This window comes from Gigantopelta aegis, chromosome 3, assembly GCF_016097555.1.
Source record: "Gigantopelta aegis isolate Gae_Host chromosome 3, Gae_host_genome, whole genome shotgun sequence".
NCBI classification, from domain to species: Eukaryota; Metazoa; Mollusca; class Gastropoda; order Neomphalida; family Peltospiridae; genus Gigantopelta; species Gigantopelta aegis.
Window position 1 is genome coordinate 52,267,329 of NC_054701.1, and position 18,248 is coordinate 52,285,576.

Here is an 18,248-nt window from a genome sequence, read left to right on the forward strand (position 1 = left end):
AGAGTTTAATCATCACCATGATGGTGGCTAGTCTGACTAAAGATCAATAGTATTAAACACCAAACAATAAACATCAAAATAGTATTTATAAACTTTATGTTATCTACATGTCAAATATATAAAACAGCAAAACAATATCTTTAAGAGTGAAATAAAAATGTGCATAATAAATTACATAAATAGTCCACTTTTCTCATTAAAATATCACAAAATATGGCACATGCAGAGAACAAAGTAATAAAACAAAACATAAAATGTGGAATGATCAGAAAGATTTGTTTTCAAAATTGTTTATAAAGTTGGGAAAACATTACTAATTAAACAAGAGGCATAAACAGTGACCTGAGTAAATTGTTCACTCCTCCCACAAGATGCACCGAGTGCACAACACACTTTTTGTTGTCTCAGAATGACCAATTTCATGATTTTGTTTTTCCGTGGGTCAAGAAAGCGTCCCACCAAATTTAGTTAGACATGGTCTTGTAGTTGTGAACAAATTAGTTTAAATGCATTTCTCTATGATCAGTACTATACTAGAAAACTTCACCCATCCCTAGGCACAAACAGGGAATCGAACATTAATGAAATTCACAACTTTGAAAAACTATTTAATGACTTACATATACATGTATAAAGATTATTTGGTTACAGTAATTTTGGAAATGGAGATGTTCTTTTTTAAATTGGCTTAATTCCCCCCTTTTGGACCCTGTCCCTCAGGCTCCTGGGAAAATGACCAAATTGACAAATTTATTTATCCATGTGTCAAGGCTTGGCATTTATTAAAGAAGAGAAGAATTGTTTTCTATTTAAATATCATCTTCATAAATCAAGGCTAATATTCGTTCCTCGTATTCAGCCTTGATACATGTAGTCAAGATTACTGATATCCACTACTAGCGCCCTCTATTGGAAGAAAATTTGTAACACCGATTATGTCCCTTACACGATGACATCGCTGACCAATCACAGCATCGCTAACATGTGACAATCTTGAAAGCAATATCAAAAATTAACCGCCGGACGCTGACGCTGCCATCTTTGTTTACAATAACAAGGGAATCTATAAGGAGCGTTGCGATTCGTTGCAATCAGATCTCATCGCATCCAATGAAATTTAAGCATTTTGTGGCACGATTTCTTGACGACATGTATCAAGGCCGAATACGAGGAACGAATATTAGCCTTGATTTATGAAGATGTTTAAATGTATGAAGGCTTGCACTTACCTGTTTTTCTATAACTTGTGTTTTAGAATTGTGCAGCAATTGTGCAACTAGGTTTTTGACATCATATTTTATGTATATATTCCAATAAGAGAAAGGATGCATTTTTTTTCAGTCTGCAACTTACATGTACGGTACACCCATACAAAAGTAATCAATATAAAGACATCAATGTAAATTTACACATTTTTGTTTTAATCCTAAAATCTCAATGGTAAACCTACTGGTGTCATACTATCAAACAAATATCAATAGTATTGTCGTGCTAATTACATGTCACTGGAAAAATTATAAAATAAAAAGTAAACAAAACAAAATACACACATGTCAATTAAATATAATTAATTAATATCATAGTAAAGTTCATTAGTAATACAAATAAACAAGACTAAACATGTATAGCACCCACAGAAGATATTCTCATGTTCAGATGTCACTTTGAAATAACCAGTAGTGAAATCTGATAATGGAAAATATGCTGCAATATTAGCTCATTTCCTAATGATCACGGTAATTTGGCACTCATCAGCAATACTGTTATTCCTTTGAGTGGCTCATTTGGTTTTTCATTTGTTGGGTGAAAAATAACCCTGAACAGTAGAGCGTTGTCTTTTAGCTCAACTGTTTTACAATATTAAGACAAATCAGGGAGCATTTGCATTGTCAATCTACATTTGACAAGTCTTCAGAAAGGTGAACATGACACATGACAAATAGTAATTTAACACTACAAATATAACATCAAACATAACATAATTAAAAATGGAAAAATTATGGTACACATGAATTAATAATAAAAAAAATGTGCACACCCGTTGGTGAGAAGATTATTTGTGATTTATGTTAACACCCACCAATAACACACATTACTAATTTCAAAATAAATGTTGAATTTTCATTTCAAGTCAAAACAAACTTTATAGTATATATGTATAGACAAAATCCAGAGTTTATTACTAAACTGTTTACCTAATTTTTTAATATTGTAATTGGTCAGCATATTTCCATTGCTTGAGCCATCATCAATATGAATTGAAGAGGACTATATAAATTTTATTATCGAAGGCAATTGTTGAAATAACCATGTTTATTTTAAATAACAAAATACCTTAATTTAAAATAGTACTACGGCCTCAAATATTCTTTTCTTACTAACTATAAAAACAATAATATAGACACTATATTTAGGACACACGTATTCTTTTTTTCACTTTTAAAGATCTTGAACTTTTGACATATGCTGTACATGTATTTTGTAAAGTACTCAACTTATGTTAAGATCTTGCCATATTATTTTGAGATCTCAACTTACGTCGAAAGCATATATTATCTCAACTTTCGACTTATATGCCACTGTACATTTGTGATGACATGAGCTAATAAGGAAAGCACTCGCCATAATAAGTCGAGAGCTTGAAATTTAGGTCGAGCGCTCAATATAAGTTGAGATCTTAACATTCAGCCCGCTTTCCATTAACACAATTTATTATGCTCATTTCCATATCAGTGTTTCTGCAAGTGTATGAGTATATAAAGTTTAACATTGTCAAAGTGTACCTTATATACTAAATATTTAGTGTTGTGACATCACAGTGGGGGAAAAAATCACTCGTCAATTGACTTTTTTCCCCCCCCCGTGTGCTGAAACGTATTTATGAAAAAGGTACTGTGCTGTTGCACTGTATATATGGACAAGAACTTGCACATGTAATAGTGTTAATGGAAAATGGACCTACATGTAATAGTGTTAATGGAAAATGGACCTACATGTAATAGTGTTAATGGAAAATGGACCTACATATAATGGTTAATGGAAAATGGACCTACATGTAATGGTGTTAATGGAAAATGGACCTACATGTAATGGTGTTAATCGAAAATGGACCTACATGTAATGGTGTTAATGGAAAATGGACCTACATGTAATAAGTTGAGTACTTGAAATAAATAACAAGTTGACATTTTGAGATAATAAGCTGAGAGTTTGAGATCTTAAAAGTAAGAAAAAAGTTTGTGTCCTAAATATATCAGAACAGTATATATAGGTCACCATAGGTGTACAGGCCTAAACTGATCCATTTATCCGATTTAGACAGGATCCGGTGTTTTGAGGGTCATGATTTAGAATTTTGAAAATTCGGGACCATGATATTCCTCCAGGTTTGACAGGATTCTGGTTTGTTCAGGGTGGGGTTTACACACATTTCACTCTACATACTATGTGGTGAGATTGTGTAGTTGTAATATTTGGTGGATATGATACAAGTGTTGTAAAATGGTAAAATATATGTTTAATATTGCATCTTTGGAAATACATCTTGGGAAGTCCATGGACTCACTTGGGACCCATCAAATATGCCGGTTTAGACACATTTTGTCTAGAATTACGGTTCTTGCGATATAGTGATAAGAAAATAAATAAAACGTCATATATGTATATGACATTGCATAAATTGCAATTGAGCAGTTACCTATCCTTGCGTTTTACAGAACAGCACCCACATAAATATTCTCCCCCCATATTAAAAAAAATTCCTGTCCTGGACGGAGGAACCGATTGAGGCCGGTACTTGTGCCCAGGACAGGCATGCGCTACAACAGCTTGCTCTGAATGTGCACGTTAAACAATTTTCCAAGTTCCAAGTTTAAAACAATTTTGTCCTCCTGAATAATGTTATAAAAAGTAAAATGTAATTGGTTGATATTTTAATTATTATTTACAGACAAAATGTCACCTGGATATAGGAGCCAATGCAATGCTGTCAGATCTACCATGCACCCACTTTGTGGAACAGAACTGATCCTAGATTTTATCACACTATTTTCTAATGAGACAAAAATGCTTAAAATATGACTAATAGTATTAGTATGACTAATAATAAAAAAAATTGTTTCAACAATGTAACATGTCTTAAACAGCATTTCATATTATTAATGGTTTGATTGCATTTTTTTTGCTTTACAACCAGCTGACAAAAGTAGACTGACAATGTGGAGATGCAAATAAAACTGGTTGCAAGCATCTTTGTATGAGCACATACTTGTAAGTGTGCATGCATTAACTTCCCTAAACAAAGCATATCACATTATACACACCAGGGTCCTGTTCCACAAAGCAATCTTAGGGCTAAGATCACCTTAAGTGCATAACTACCATATTGGGGGGGGGGGGGGGGGGGGGGGCGGGACGTAGCCCAGTGGTAAAGCACTCACTTGATGCACGGTCGGTTTGGGATCGATCGATGTCGGTGGGACTATTAGCAGACATTTCAAGTCTCATGGTTTTCCGCAAAATCTCATGGTCTCATGGTAAGCCACAAAAATTTCACGTTTTTAAAAACATTTCATGTTTTTTTCAAAAATCTCACGGATTCATTGTAGTTAAAACAATTTCTGTTCTTGCTCAGTCGAGTTCTTGGCCAATCCGGCCAGAAATAGCAAACAAAGTGAGAGGACTGGACACAACAATCCTCATTTAGAAGATCAATGCCAAATAAGGTTATCGCTACCAGTCTCTCGCATTCTCGTTGAGAGTTTGCACGCGTGACGTAGAAGTGAAAATTCCATGAGGTCAAATATTGTTTTCTACACAAAAGAACGACCATTTTATTTTGCTTATCACTTGATTATGTATGAATAGGTCAATCTTCAGGTTTTTACTGAAATCTCCAAGTTGTTGGGCTCAGTGTCCAGGTTTCCAGTGCCTCAAGGTTGAGAGGTCTGTATTAGGCTATTTCTTGTTCCAGCCAGTGCACCACGACTGGTATATCAAAGGCTGTGGTATGTGCTATCCTATCTGTGGGATGGTGCATATAAAATATCTCTTGCTACTAATTAAAAAAATGTAGTGGGTTTTCTATCTAAGACTACATATCAAAATTACCAAATGTTTGACATCCAATAGCTAATGACTAATAAATCAATGTGCAATAGTGGTGTCATTAAACAAAGCAAACTTTAACTACTTTAACTGCTCGCTTCTTGGACCTACGATTGGAAATTAATTAAGCACCACCTAATTTTGGTCATATGACCATTTAGAGAACATAGAAGACTGGAATTAATGTTGTGTGTAACAGGGGATATTGAAACAAAGTGACTGCAAGTGACACCATAGTTACATCAATATGTATTGTATTCTAGGGGAAGAGACAGAATCTGTAGATATGTATGAATATGTATGGTAATTATCTTTGTAGCTGGAATCACAATGATGTGCTTCTCATTACTTAGTAATTTATTCATGCCACCTCAGGAAATAACCAGTAGATACGGAATATGTAACCACTCTCAATGTCAGGTTTAAACTGTCTGAAAACACAACTACATCCAGGTGCAGTTTTAGCTGCAATACAATTCAGGTGGTGCTTAGTCACTTTCCAGGTACATGTGTATATATGATGGCCTATCAACATAATGTGAAAGATCAGGTTTAAAATGTCTGCTTTAATTTCCAGGTGTATACTTATATCTTGTTGACGAAACATGGCAGACCTAAGTGTTAGATTGTAAGGAAGCACAGCTAGTCATTATCTGCATAATTGAGGATGACTGTCAATGAAGGCTTTGAGCTTGGTTGGAAAATCTGTCATTATCCCATCAACACCAAGCTTGTAGGCTCGATCAAACTCTTCCTCTGTGTTGAGTACCCACAGATACGTCTACAAGATAAAACAATCAAGCAAGATTAAAAGTATCAGAAAGCACATCAAAACACCAGCTGTTGCTTGTAGTTTTCATACTGTGGCAACTGCCATTTGTAATTTTAAACATGATTGGGAAAATAAATCTCTAAAACACTGCTCCTGATGAATAATGTGGCTATCAGTTGATAATACAAAGCATGTACATAAATTAAACAATGCTTGCTGTCTATAGCCCTTCCCATCCTCCATGAACATTGTGTTTTGTAAATCATTTTTTAGTTTAATTTGCTGTAAAAAGAAAAGTAAATTTTTTTTGGAAATAACAAAAACCCCACTATCTTTGTGTGCAATTTAGAAAACAATCGGCTCAGAAATAAATAAATAAATAAATAAATATCAATAAATATTATCGTATTTCTTTCTTGCAGCAAATGAAAATCATTAATGATTCATACATGTATACATAGACCCAGTGGTTTTCCGTTTCAAAAAAAGTTCTTTTCAATTTGCATTTTAAAAAACTGAAAACGAAGAAAAGAAAAAACAAAACACTCATGGTATTTCTACTTCATAATAATTTATGAGCATCCTAAAAGTCAATGGCAGGGCCTAAATTCTTCTATTGTATGCTCCCTCTAGTTCCGGTTACGTGACTGTAACTTCCTTCTTTTTCCCTGAGTGCATCGCACGGAGAACAGGAAGCGGGGAAGCTCGAGCGGGAATAAATCCTTGAGGACAGGTAATGTATCAAGTGCAGCATTCAATAGATCTGTAGATGCCCCTGATATCTCCCCAAAGACGAGATGGAGTCTGACAAGTGGAAGAATAGGCCAACCATGGTAAGCCCCCCCTCCAAGGGATGTCCATCACAGACCAATGCAGGTGATGTTGGTAACAACAACCGGAAAGGTGGCATCCATCAGCAGTGGCAGGTACGGCTCCTAGAAACCCATGGAACTGGAGTCGATAAGCCACATCTCATGCTGGTTCTGACAGGGTGGGAAGGCGTAGCCACCAGGGATGCAGGTAACCTCCCAATGCATTGGAGTGTTCATAATAACAAGCAACAACGTTATGGGTGCATCTGTCAGAACATTGAACTAAACAGGCCCCTGAATGTTTTCTGTCCAGTACACCAAAGAACTGCTAGCCCAATAAGGAAAACATACGACCAAGTGCAGTGCAAGGTAAATGTTATCCAGACAAAAGTTCCGGCACCAGTGCTTGAAAAGTGCAAAAGAACTAAAGTCTAAGCAGTCCTCACCTGTCGATTTGGTGGACAGCTCGGTCATTGACGACGAGGACAGCTTATGTTCACCAGAGTCTGTGCAGCAACAACAGGACCCAGATGATGAAACCCTTCTTCCGTGGAGACATCCCTCAGATAGTAGTTGGCAAAGATGGAGTCCAAAGCCCAGAAACAACCAGTGATAATGTGGTGAATGGGTGTGTTGCAGTGCAGTGACATAATGGTGGCCAAGGCATGTAACTCATGTGGGTTAGTAGCTGAAGGAGCAGGCAAACCTTCCTTCTGATAGGCACCCAGGATAGTAGATAAATTCACGCAGACACCGTATTCTTTGTAATATCCTTCAAATGACTGGTTACAGGAGAGGAAATGTCTCTTGTGATGTTGACGACAAGATCTAGTCCTCTCAATGCAGTGGTGCAGGGCTCTCACAGGGCATAAAGCTAAGTCCTCAACATCCTCTGGACCCACAATGGAGGAGAGGGCTTGAACCACATATGAACGAGGCGCTTTGATCAGGCAGCCGATTCCTTCTACAAATTTCATAAGCAACCCCAAGGTAACCACACTGCGATCTCTGTGAAACTGGACCAAATCAACATTTAGCGCATGGATCTCGGAGACACGAACAGCCGCGGCAAACCCCAGCAAAAAGACTGGCTTCCGTGTAAAAACTTCTAAGGAAGACGACTCAATAGGTTCATAAGGTGCAGTAGACAAGGCTCGTAGAACAAGATTCAAGTCCCATTTTGGTGGGCGAAAATGCTGAACTAGAAGCTTGAATCCCTTATTATTTTGTGGATCTCAAGGATACCCAACAACTTTATTCTGGTAGCAGCATCACGAACAGTGGCAATCACTGAAACGTAGCCCACAATGGTCGACCCCTGCAGCTTCAAAGATGTATGTAAATACATTTAAAAATCAGCCAGATGAGGCACCCGAATATTATGCGGTCTGATCTTCTGCCGGATACACCATCAGTGGAAACAATGAATGAATGAATGTTTAACGACATCCCAGCACGAAAAATACATCGGCTATCGGGTGTCAAACCAGTGGAAACAAAGCCATCAGACGTGTAAGCTGCAGTAGTGGACGATCTGTGAGCTTTTAAGATGACTTCCATGGTCTGGACAGAAAAAAACTTTCTTGTTTAAACCCTTGGTGATAAGGTCCACGCATGCAGTTGGAACAACCAAGTTTGTAGATGGTGTAACCTGGAGGTGGGATGCAGCAACAGATGATCCCAATCTGGCAGAGGTAATGGATTTGGATCTGAAAGCCTGATGAGGTCTGGAAACCACACCGGTGCGATGAGCAGAAGCCGGCAGTGGAACTGCTGGAATCTCTGCAGCACCCTGGGAAGTAGGATTGGTGGCAGAAATGCATAAGCGTCCATCTGGTCTGAACTGATGGCCAAGATGTCTAGATATAGGGAGTCTGGATCTGGTATGTACATGAGACACGTAAACCCTCAACCCTCAACCTTGTCACAAATAGGTCGATGTTTGGTGTCCACAGACTGTTGCACACCCATCGAAAGGCCTCTGGATGCAGCATCCATTCTGTCGATTGTGGAGATGACGGATGAGACAGTGTTGGTGAGCACATTGGATACCCCTGGAATGTGCACGAAGTTGCAGAGGAATCCTGTTGACCAGCTTGTAAAGATGATACGTCAGTTGAAGAAAACTGCTGGAGTGTGTTCCGCCCTGGCGGCTGATGTAAGCCGCCGCAGTAATACTGTCTGTGGCCACCATGAGAGATGCTCCAATTAACGTCTGACACTAATGAAAGACCGCATTGTAGACAGCCAATAGCTCCAGCAGGTTGATGTGAAGACCAGTTTCTTCTGGAGACCACAGCCCCGATGTAATCTGGTTGCTGAGATGGGCTCCCCAACCTTCTAGAGATGCATCGACGAACAGATGATGGGACACTTGGAATGGCCGCAAAGAGACTCCATCTAAGACATTTGACCGGAGTTGCCACCATTGAAGGCTGGACCGTAGGTCGTCTGGAAGACTGATTATGAAGTCTGGGTTGTTACCACAAATGGATTCAGGAACATCTGGACCCGACTCCTGAGTGTCAAATCTTGGGCAGATGTGAGGAGACCCAAGAGACTGCCAATCGTGGAAGGACATCGGAGCAGTTAAGGCTCTGGAAACCATGGATTGAATCTTGGTCCATCGGTCGAGAGGAACCTGAACAAGGCCCAAGTCTGGTCGAAGGCAGGCTCCGATGAACTACAGTGTTGGCGTGGGATCCAACTGAGACATCTCGAGGTTGATAACCCAACCGAGATGCTGGAGAAACTCCATGATGAAGGCTACGTGGACAGTGAACCATGTCTTGCTCTGACACAGGCAGTCGTCAAGATACAAGTAGAAGGAGATAGCTCTGCGATGAAGGAAACAAGACATCGGAGCGGTAATCCTGGTATGGAGCCATGGATATCCTGAACGGTAGGACTATCCACTTGTAATGGTTGCCTTGTAGAACAAATCTCAGGTATTTGTGGTGATCGGCATGGATCGGAACGTGAAGGTAAGCATCTTTCAGATCCAGCGAGGCCAGTCAGTCCCCTGGTTGAACAACAGTAAGTACATCTCGAACTGTCAACATCTTGAATGCTGGAGGCGGTTGTAAGTAATGGTCACCATGTTGTGTATCATCTGCAGGTCTCGAAAATCTTTCTTCGAGAAAGATGTCCGAGTAGAATCCCGGTGTGAGGTCCGACTTCGGAATTCTGTGGACGGCGCCCTTCTCCAGTAGCTTGTTCACAGTCTTGAAGCACCTTCACATGCGACACGGAGTGGAGCGATTCTTGAGGCGAGAGCGTCAAGGGTGGTACGGAAGCTAATTGCAGGCGATATGGATCATCGCAAAGAGTCACCCAATTTCGCCAATAAATATGGAATCAACTTCCGACAGTGGATCTTCTGAATGGCGTGCGACACACTGGAAGCGTCAAGTTCAAATCGAGAGAGTACATGTTGGATTAGTTCTACAGATTAGCGTAACAACCGGTAAAACTAAGTTCCGTTTTTTAAAACAAAATTATTGACATCTGTACTTCGTTTTTTTATTGATGGGGTTTGGGGGATTCGCGAAAATAAATGTTCACGAATTGACCCATTTTCATTAAATCGCAAAAAATTCGATCCCGCGAAAATAAAGTATTCTACAGTAAGCTGCAAGGCTTTGACTGTAGCCATGGACTGCTGGTCTTTCTCATTAACCGCAATGACATTGGACACCTTCCCGGCAAACAGCTTCGACAAAGACCACGGTTGTGCCGGAAGTTCCTTCTTATGTTGGAAGTCCAGTGTAGACCGCTTCAGACAGGCTTGATGTTGGTGCTGTATCAACATAGTGGACATCGACGTCATGGATGAAGTCAAGAAGGCTAACACCTGCACAGACTGTTGGAACAGGGCATAACAGCGGACATCCTTCACCTGGGTAGCCATGGCTGCAAAGAAGACATCAAGGTAAGACAAGATGTATATGCTGCGACGCTGAGCCATATCCATCGTTTGAACTTCCTTATCAGTAAGTTCCACGGAAGACGTCTTACCCAGCCGGGAAACATCATCATCAAAGGATGGAGCCACATCTTTAAAGGGCATGTTGAAGACTGGATACATCCGCTGCGACCAATGCGGAAACACCACGAATGAAGCCGTCTCTTTAAATGCTCGATCCAGATCAGTAGCAACTTCAGAGATCAAAATACCAGCTGCAAGCGAATGGATAACCACATCTTCCGGTGGAATGTCAGGTGCAATCATAGGGGTTGGACCCTTCTTGGAAGGCATCGGTGGATGAGAAAGAGATGGTAGCCAGACAATCCCGCATGGTCATATGGTCCATGGACTCCATATTGTCCATCATTGGAAGCAGCCGGAACCTCATCCGAGAAATCCCTCAGAACTCGTGTACAGGCAAGTTGATCAGCAGTACTTGTAGCCACAGATGACCCGAACCGTGGATGGTCCTGTCTGGAACCCTCAGAAGCCTTGGATCCCACTTCAGCTGAAGAACAGTGACGATGATCCGAGGTGCCCGTGGGAGGCTGTGGAGACCGATTCTTTGGACTTTGGTCATGTGAAGAGTGAGAAGACCGGCGACCCGAGGAATCCGCTAACCGCTTCCCGGAACCCGTAGGGTGGAATCCGTAGGATGCCCTGCATCACGAACCACGACATTCGTAGTTGATGGAACAGGACCAACATAAGAAGGGACTGGAAGTGCCCCTGACCCTGGAACCGCCCGCACTGAAGCACCCGCTATGGATGCAATGGTATTTTGCAACATGGAAGGTAGGATCGACTTGAGTACATCTGCCACAGAGTCAGCTATAAAGGAGACATCTCAATCTTCTTAGCTCATGAAGAAACCACCTTCAAGCAGGCTGTTAACTCAGCCTCAGAAAGGCCCGAGCAGCTGTCACACCACACACCCTCCGCACATGGGACCCGACATCCCAAGCACAGCTCGTGAGGATCATCTCCCAATGTAAACGTCTTACATAAAGACCATGGATATACCACACCTCACCCTTAAAGTGAATTATACAAAATTTAAGAGATACTATGACTACCCTAGTTCCGCACACAAAATTTGAGTACTTTTTTTTACAGGTACCCCATACATGTTTCAAGCACAAGGTTACTTGACACAGTGGTATTAGATGAAATAAAATTGCATACATTTTTTGTGAAGATGAAACTAATTGTTTTACAACCAACACATCACATTTTTTCATTAATGACGACTTGTCGTGTTAACTTCTCTATCAAAAGTTAGGAGCATCTCGAACTTTGACCCAGCCGGAAGTTATTTGGTTTAGTAGTACCATTAGGATAACCAGAAACACTTCAAATGTATGGAAATGGATAGTGTAAACAATCAAATCTAAGTAATGTCTGATTTGAAATTCTCAAAAACACCTCTAATAGTGAAAAATAGGCCGTAGTGTTTAAAGTCTGGCACAAGATAATATTTTGATGAAAAACTTTTGATTTAGGTGAAATAAGATTGGTGGTGATAGTTTGCATTACAAATTTATTGTATTACAGTAACAATGCTTTGGGAGCCAGTGTAAATTTTTAAAATGGCAGCAAAGCAACCAGGAATGTTTTGTGTTTACAAATGTTTACAGCGTAACTTAAAACTTGAATACAATTACATCGTCAGGTATATTAATGTCATGCATGGGTCACAGATTATTGGTTTGTTTGTGAAATTTTGTATGTGAAAACAACTCGAAAGAATTGACTTGTAGATCTATTTCTTTTGTTGTTCCTACATGTGAGGTTTAATGGTCCTGTATGCAAGATATGACCGAGACAAGGATTTACTGTTATGTGCAGTAGACTGTCAAAAGCAGGTCACAGTGACCTAGTCATAGTATGCACACCACCATACCAAGGTGTTCCTACATATGAGGTTTGGCAAAAAAAAGTTAAGACAACTGTATATATTGACTGCCACTATTTACCTTATTGCCACTATATGAAAGACCTGTTTAATAATACCAGACAAAAAAGTAGTGGTGTAACAATACATTGAACTAGTTATTGATATGTTGCGACAGTCAGTGCCTCGATAGCAATGCATCGATAGTTAATTCAACTATCGATAACTATTGCAATTGTTTGCTCAACTATCGATAGTTTCGATAGTATGCATATGGTCTATGATCAACGTATAATTTCACTACCTAGTTACATTATTACAAATAACTAAGTACAAACACACATACAAACACAAACATCCGTACATACGCACACATACTCACAGACAAACACAAACCTATCTACCTACCTACCTACATACTTTTTTATCGGCTATTGGATGTCAAATATTTGGCAGCTCCGACACACAGTCATCAGAGGAAACCCGCCACATTTTCCAATGCAGTAAGGGATCCCCCATATGTATCACCATCCCACAGACAGGATAGCATATACCACGGCTGTTGATATACCAGTCATGATGCACTGGCTGGAACGAAAAATAACCTAATGGGCCCACCAACGGGGATTGATCCCAAAGTGACCACACATCAAGCGAGCGCTTTACCACTGGGCTACGTCAACGCCCCCTACATACATACATACATACATAGATACCTGTATACAGAGCGTATCGTGGTTAGTCTTGCAATTTGCGGGCGATTCAGTGCCACAGGTTCGAGTCCCAGCAACGGCATGGGACAATTTGTGGGCCAGAAAGGATTTAATTATCCCCTGCGCCAGTGCGTTAATATCGATGTATGTAAAATTCAACCTCGACATACATACAATATATAGATATTCATACATCAATACATACATACATACATACATAGATACATGCATACATGTACATACATACACACATACATACATATATACACACATGCTTCGATAGCTCAGAGCGCATCGTGGTTAGTCTTGCAATTTGCGGGCGATTCGGTGTCACAGGTTCGAGTCCCAGCAACGGCATGGGATAATTTTTGAGGCCAGAAAGGATTTAATTATCCCCTGCGCCAGTGCGTTAATATCTATGTATGTAATAGTCAACCTCGACATACATACAATATATAGATATTCATACATCAATACATACATACATACATAGATACATGCCAGATCTGCCCACTGTTTCATGCACATAAGCGGGATCAACCACGTAACTTGTAGGTCCCATACATATGACTGAGTTAAAGAGCATCCTTTTTATGCATGTCTCAATAGCTCAGACGGTATCATGGCAAGTCTGCAATTTGCGGGCAATTCGGTGCCATAGGTTCAAGTCACAGCAATGGCACGGGTCAATTTGTGAGGCCAGAAAGGATTTATTTATCCCCTACGCCAGTGCGTTAATATATATATGTATGTAACAGTCATCCTCGACATACATACAATATATAGATATTCGTATATCAATACATACATATATTGGAAGACTGTGGTAAATAGTTTTGCGAAATATCTATTCATATTACTGTTATCAAGCGATTTAAGAAGTCACGATACTATTGCAATACTATTGCAATAGTACTATCACTATTGCGATACTATCACAATAGTATTTTAACTACTAAAACTGACTGCAATAGTCACCGCTACAAAAAAGTGATGTGAACAGTAGCATTCACGCAAGCTTTTAATATATGGCATTATCATGGCTGGTACCCATCTTTGCTATACAAATCGAAAAACACTAGTTTAATAGACATCTTCGAAGACATATCTGGTGGTGTATGCAATATTAATTACTATTATTACATCCACCAGACATGTACTAAAATTTAATACCTGTATTCCTCGTCTTTTTAGATGTTCAAACAAAACTGGCCTCATCAGCAATCTGCAAAATTAGAACAGTAATCATTAGAGATCTAAAACTTAACATTGGTCTAAGTTTTATAATGGCAACCAGACTGCTTAACCTGCAGGGAGCAGGAGTTAGATTAGTCGGTAGAGAATTCACTTAAAGTGTCAAGACACAGGATAAAACTTACCGTAATTGGCAGATCCATTGGATTTTCCCCCCATTCAACTAGTGTCCCATGACTGGCATATCAAGGCAATGACATATGCTGGCCTGTCTGTGGGACATACATGTATTAAAAAAAATGCTTGCTGCTAATGGAAAAATGTAGCAGATTTCCTGAAAAGACTAAATGTCAGAATGACCAAGTGTTTGACATCCAACAGCCGATGATTACTTAATCAATGTGCTCTAGTGGTGGCATAATGCAAAACATAAGGAGTAGGATCTACATGTAGCTCAGTCGGCAGTGTGCTCGTCCAAGGTGCTTGGGTTCAAGGATCAAATCCCCTCGGTAGATCCATTCTTTGATTGCTTTTTCTCATCCCAACCACTGCCCCATGACTAGTATATCATGGTATGTGCTGACCTGTTTGCGGTAAAGTACATATAAAAGATCCTTCGCTGTTAATGGAAAAATGTACTGAGTTTCCTCTAAGACTGTATGTCAGAATTATCAAACCTTTAACATCCAACAGCTGATGATCCATTTATCAATGTGCTCTAGTGGTGTCATTAAACAAAGCAGACTTTAAAATAAAACTTACTTTAATTTCCATAATCTGCACCAATTACCTACCATGAATTCTAATTGCTGTCTACATTTGATTAAATGTTTAGATCTTTTTTGTTTAATAGTAAATAGCTAAAATGAAATTATATTTCTTTGCACTACCAAACATTGCTATTGAACACCCTAACATATTTTCATTGAAAGAAAGAAGATAAATTGCCATATTATTATAGTAACTGTTCCCTCTTAAGACAAACTAAAATGCCATCATTTGAGCTATGACCTTGTGTTCAATGCAACACTACAAATTTTTGTTTATTGCATACCCATTAAATCTTACTATGAGAATACAGTCCCACATACAAACATCAAATACACGTTCTGTATTTATAGCACAAAGTTACAGGGAATATCCGTAACTATATGTAAACAAAGTTGATGCTCGTTTTGAAAGTTAAAGATGTTAACTGTAAACATCTTCTAACTCATGCTTTGTTATTCCTTTTATTGTTGTAATGGAACTATATTCATATGTGTAATGATTGGAAAGGACCATTCAACATTAGCGTAATGCAGAATAAGACATCTGCTTTTACCCCAATTGTTAACGACCCTCTCCCCCTCCCATAATGAATCTACAATAACATAAGGGCGACCCGATGTAAATGTATTTAAATAATACCAGGTAATAATGCAAACTTTAAAAAAATGCCCATAGCTTATGAATGAACACCCCAGCAAATATCAGCCTAAAAGGACTATTTTCATAAATTAATATACATGTAGGTTCACTGCAGGATCCAACAAATTAATGTTTTTTTCCAATAAAAAATAGCAGGGTGTGGGATGGGAGAAAAACATGTTTAAAGTGGACTACAGTTGTCATATAAAACATTACAATTTTGAATGGTGATATAATCATGACAATGGCATCAAACTGGGACATTTGATAAAAGTTTAAGAATAACAATGTTTTAGGTGTCAAATAATTGTCTTTGTGTATACACCACTGATTTAATTTTCATCAACCATACAAATGTAAGAAGATTTAATCCCTTATGGGATAACCACTTTGAACAATATATAATACATGTATATATTAAGCAACATCTCCCCCCCCCCCCCCCCAAACACTCCCATCTTTAATAAACTTATTGACGTCATCACCTGTACTAAATATTAGGAATACCAATGAAAGAGACATTGAGAAGCTTAAGTACTTATATTGATTTAATGGTAAAATAAATAAAACAATTGTTTTTGTAGTTTTTAATGCTTTATATGATGAAGATATATAAAAATAAACCACTAATTTGATCAATGTATTGGTTTTCATTATATTCTTGAGAATCCCCTTTTTTCTATTTGAAACGTTATTTTTTCCCCAATTGACCGAAAAGGGACCCATAAAAAATTGTATAGATTATACTCTGGTAATAATACAAAACAGCTGTATATATGTGTTTTTCTTGTTTCGGAATTCCACAAATGTATTTCCTGCTGAAAACCCCGAAGATGCAGGTTGGGATGTGAAGAATGATGAATTATGAGCTACGAGCTACTAATATTCATTTCATTTGTATTTTTCAGTAAAAATGGCTGACATCTTAAATTCAATATGCAAGACTTTTCCACGTGATTCAGAATGCGTGACCTAACTTATTTTCAATAGTGATACCTAGTGAATTAATATTCAAATCAAACCATATAGGCTTTTAAAAGTATATACATGCAGTAGTTCATTCTAGAGTATGGTACTAGAGCATGTTATTTCCACACAGAAAATGAACATGTTGACTTGTTTGATGACAGGTCTGTTACAACTGGGACTAAAACAAAATGTGCTAATATACCCATAATAAGAAAGTTATTTACAGCAATTAATGGGACTTATAAATATATTTTTTGTTACTTACAATTATTCATTATTTATTATTATACTACCAAATCAAATCCCACAGACGACAATAGTAACATATGTGGCTAAAACTCCTACCTGCAGCATATCAATCGATATAAACACCACAGATATAAATACTACCACCCCTCACCCTTAAAGGGAATCAGAAAACATTTGGGGTCAAGTTGCTCATTTCTGAGATAACGAGTAGTGTCTGTGACTACCCTAGGTCCGCACAAAATTTGAGTACTTTTTTTTACAGGTATACCCCCCCATACATGTTTCAAGCACAAGGCTACTTGACACAATGATACTAGATGAAATGAAATTGCATACATTTTTTGCCCAGATGAAACTATTTTGTTTGACAACCAACACTCACATTTATCACCAATCACAGGACTTCTCTATCAAAAGTTGGGTGCACCTTGAACTTTGAACCAGCCAGAAGTTATTTGGATTAGTACTACCATAAAGACAATCAGAGTAAATTCACTGATAATGGATGTGTTCATTTCTGTATAGAGCAAGCAGCAATGGTACCGACCGAGAGTAAGGTTTTCCAACTATGATTGCAAATTGTAAATAAATGAGTTTGAAATTGGTGTTTTGCTAAAAATACCCAAGAGAATGAATCATTATTCTAATAATATTATTGTTTGTAATCATTTACATCTGTGGTGGAACCAATTATACAAAGATTTCAATGTACATATATATTTTACTCAAACTAAATACAAAATAATTGATGGTCCCACAGGAAAAATTTAACTCCTGACCTGTGGTGAGATTTGACTTGAAAAACCCCCAGTCAAGATGGAAGTACATTTGTATTTTGATCACTGATGTTATTATGATGCGATAGATGACACAAGGAAAAAATCACACACAGCCATTATACTGTCATTTAATATGTTGGCTTAACAGATTTTAATTTCACTATGAGAAAACAAAAATAACTTACGTATCAATTAATTTGATAAATATCCGCTCTTTTAATGTGAATGTTTCTTCAAACTTTTTATCACTGAAAAAACAAAAAAACAAAACATACATGTCAATATGAACAATATAAATATGATTTGCTTTAGGTTATCACCAGTCCCAGATAGTTATGACTGTATATTTATTTTAAATTTTGATATATATAAAATTTCCACAA

At 38.3% G+C, this 18,248-nt stretch overlaps 1 protein-coding gene across 1 annotated transcript in view; it reads right to left on the bottom strand.

Moving 5' to 3' along the window:
• Window positions 1-1,545: 1,545 nt before the first annotated feature.
• LOC121368716 (lysophospholipase D GDPD1-like) overlaps window positions 1,546-18,248 on the bottom strand; it is a 43,195-nt gene continuing 26,492 nt past the window's right edge. Inside the window, exons 9-11 of the mRNA XM_041493463.1 lie at window positions 18,051-18,113; window positions 14,438-14,489; window positions 1,546-5,887 (exon numbers count right to left, since the gene is read on the bottom strand). Of these exons, the coding sequence (XP_041349397.1) occupies window positions 5,756-5,887; window positions 14,438-14,489; window positions 18,051-18,113 (247 nt within the window). The 3' untranslated portion in view covers window positions 1,546-5,755. The remainder of the gene's footprint in view (window positions 5,888-14,437; window positions 14,490-18,050; window positions 18,114-18,248) is intronic.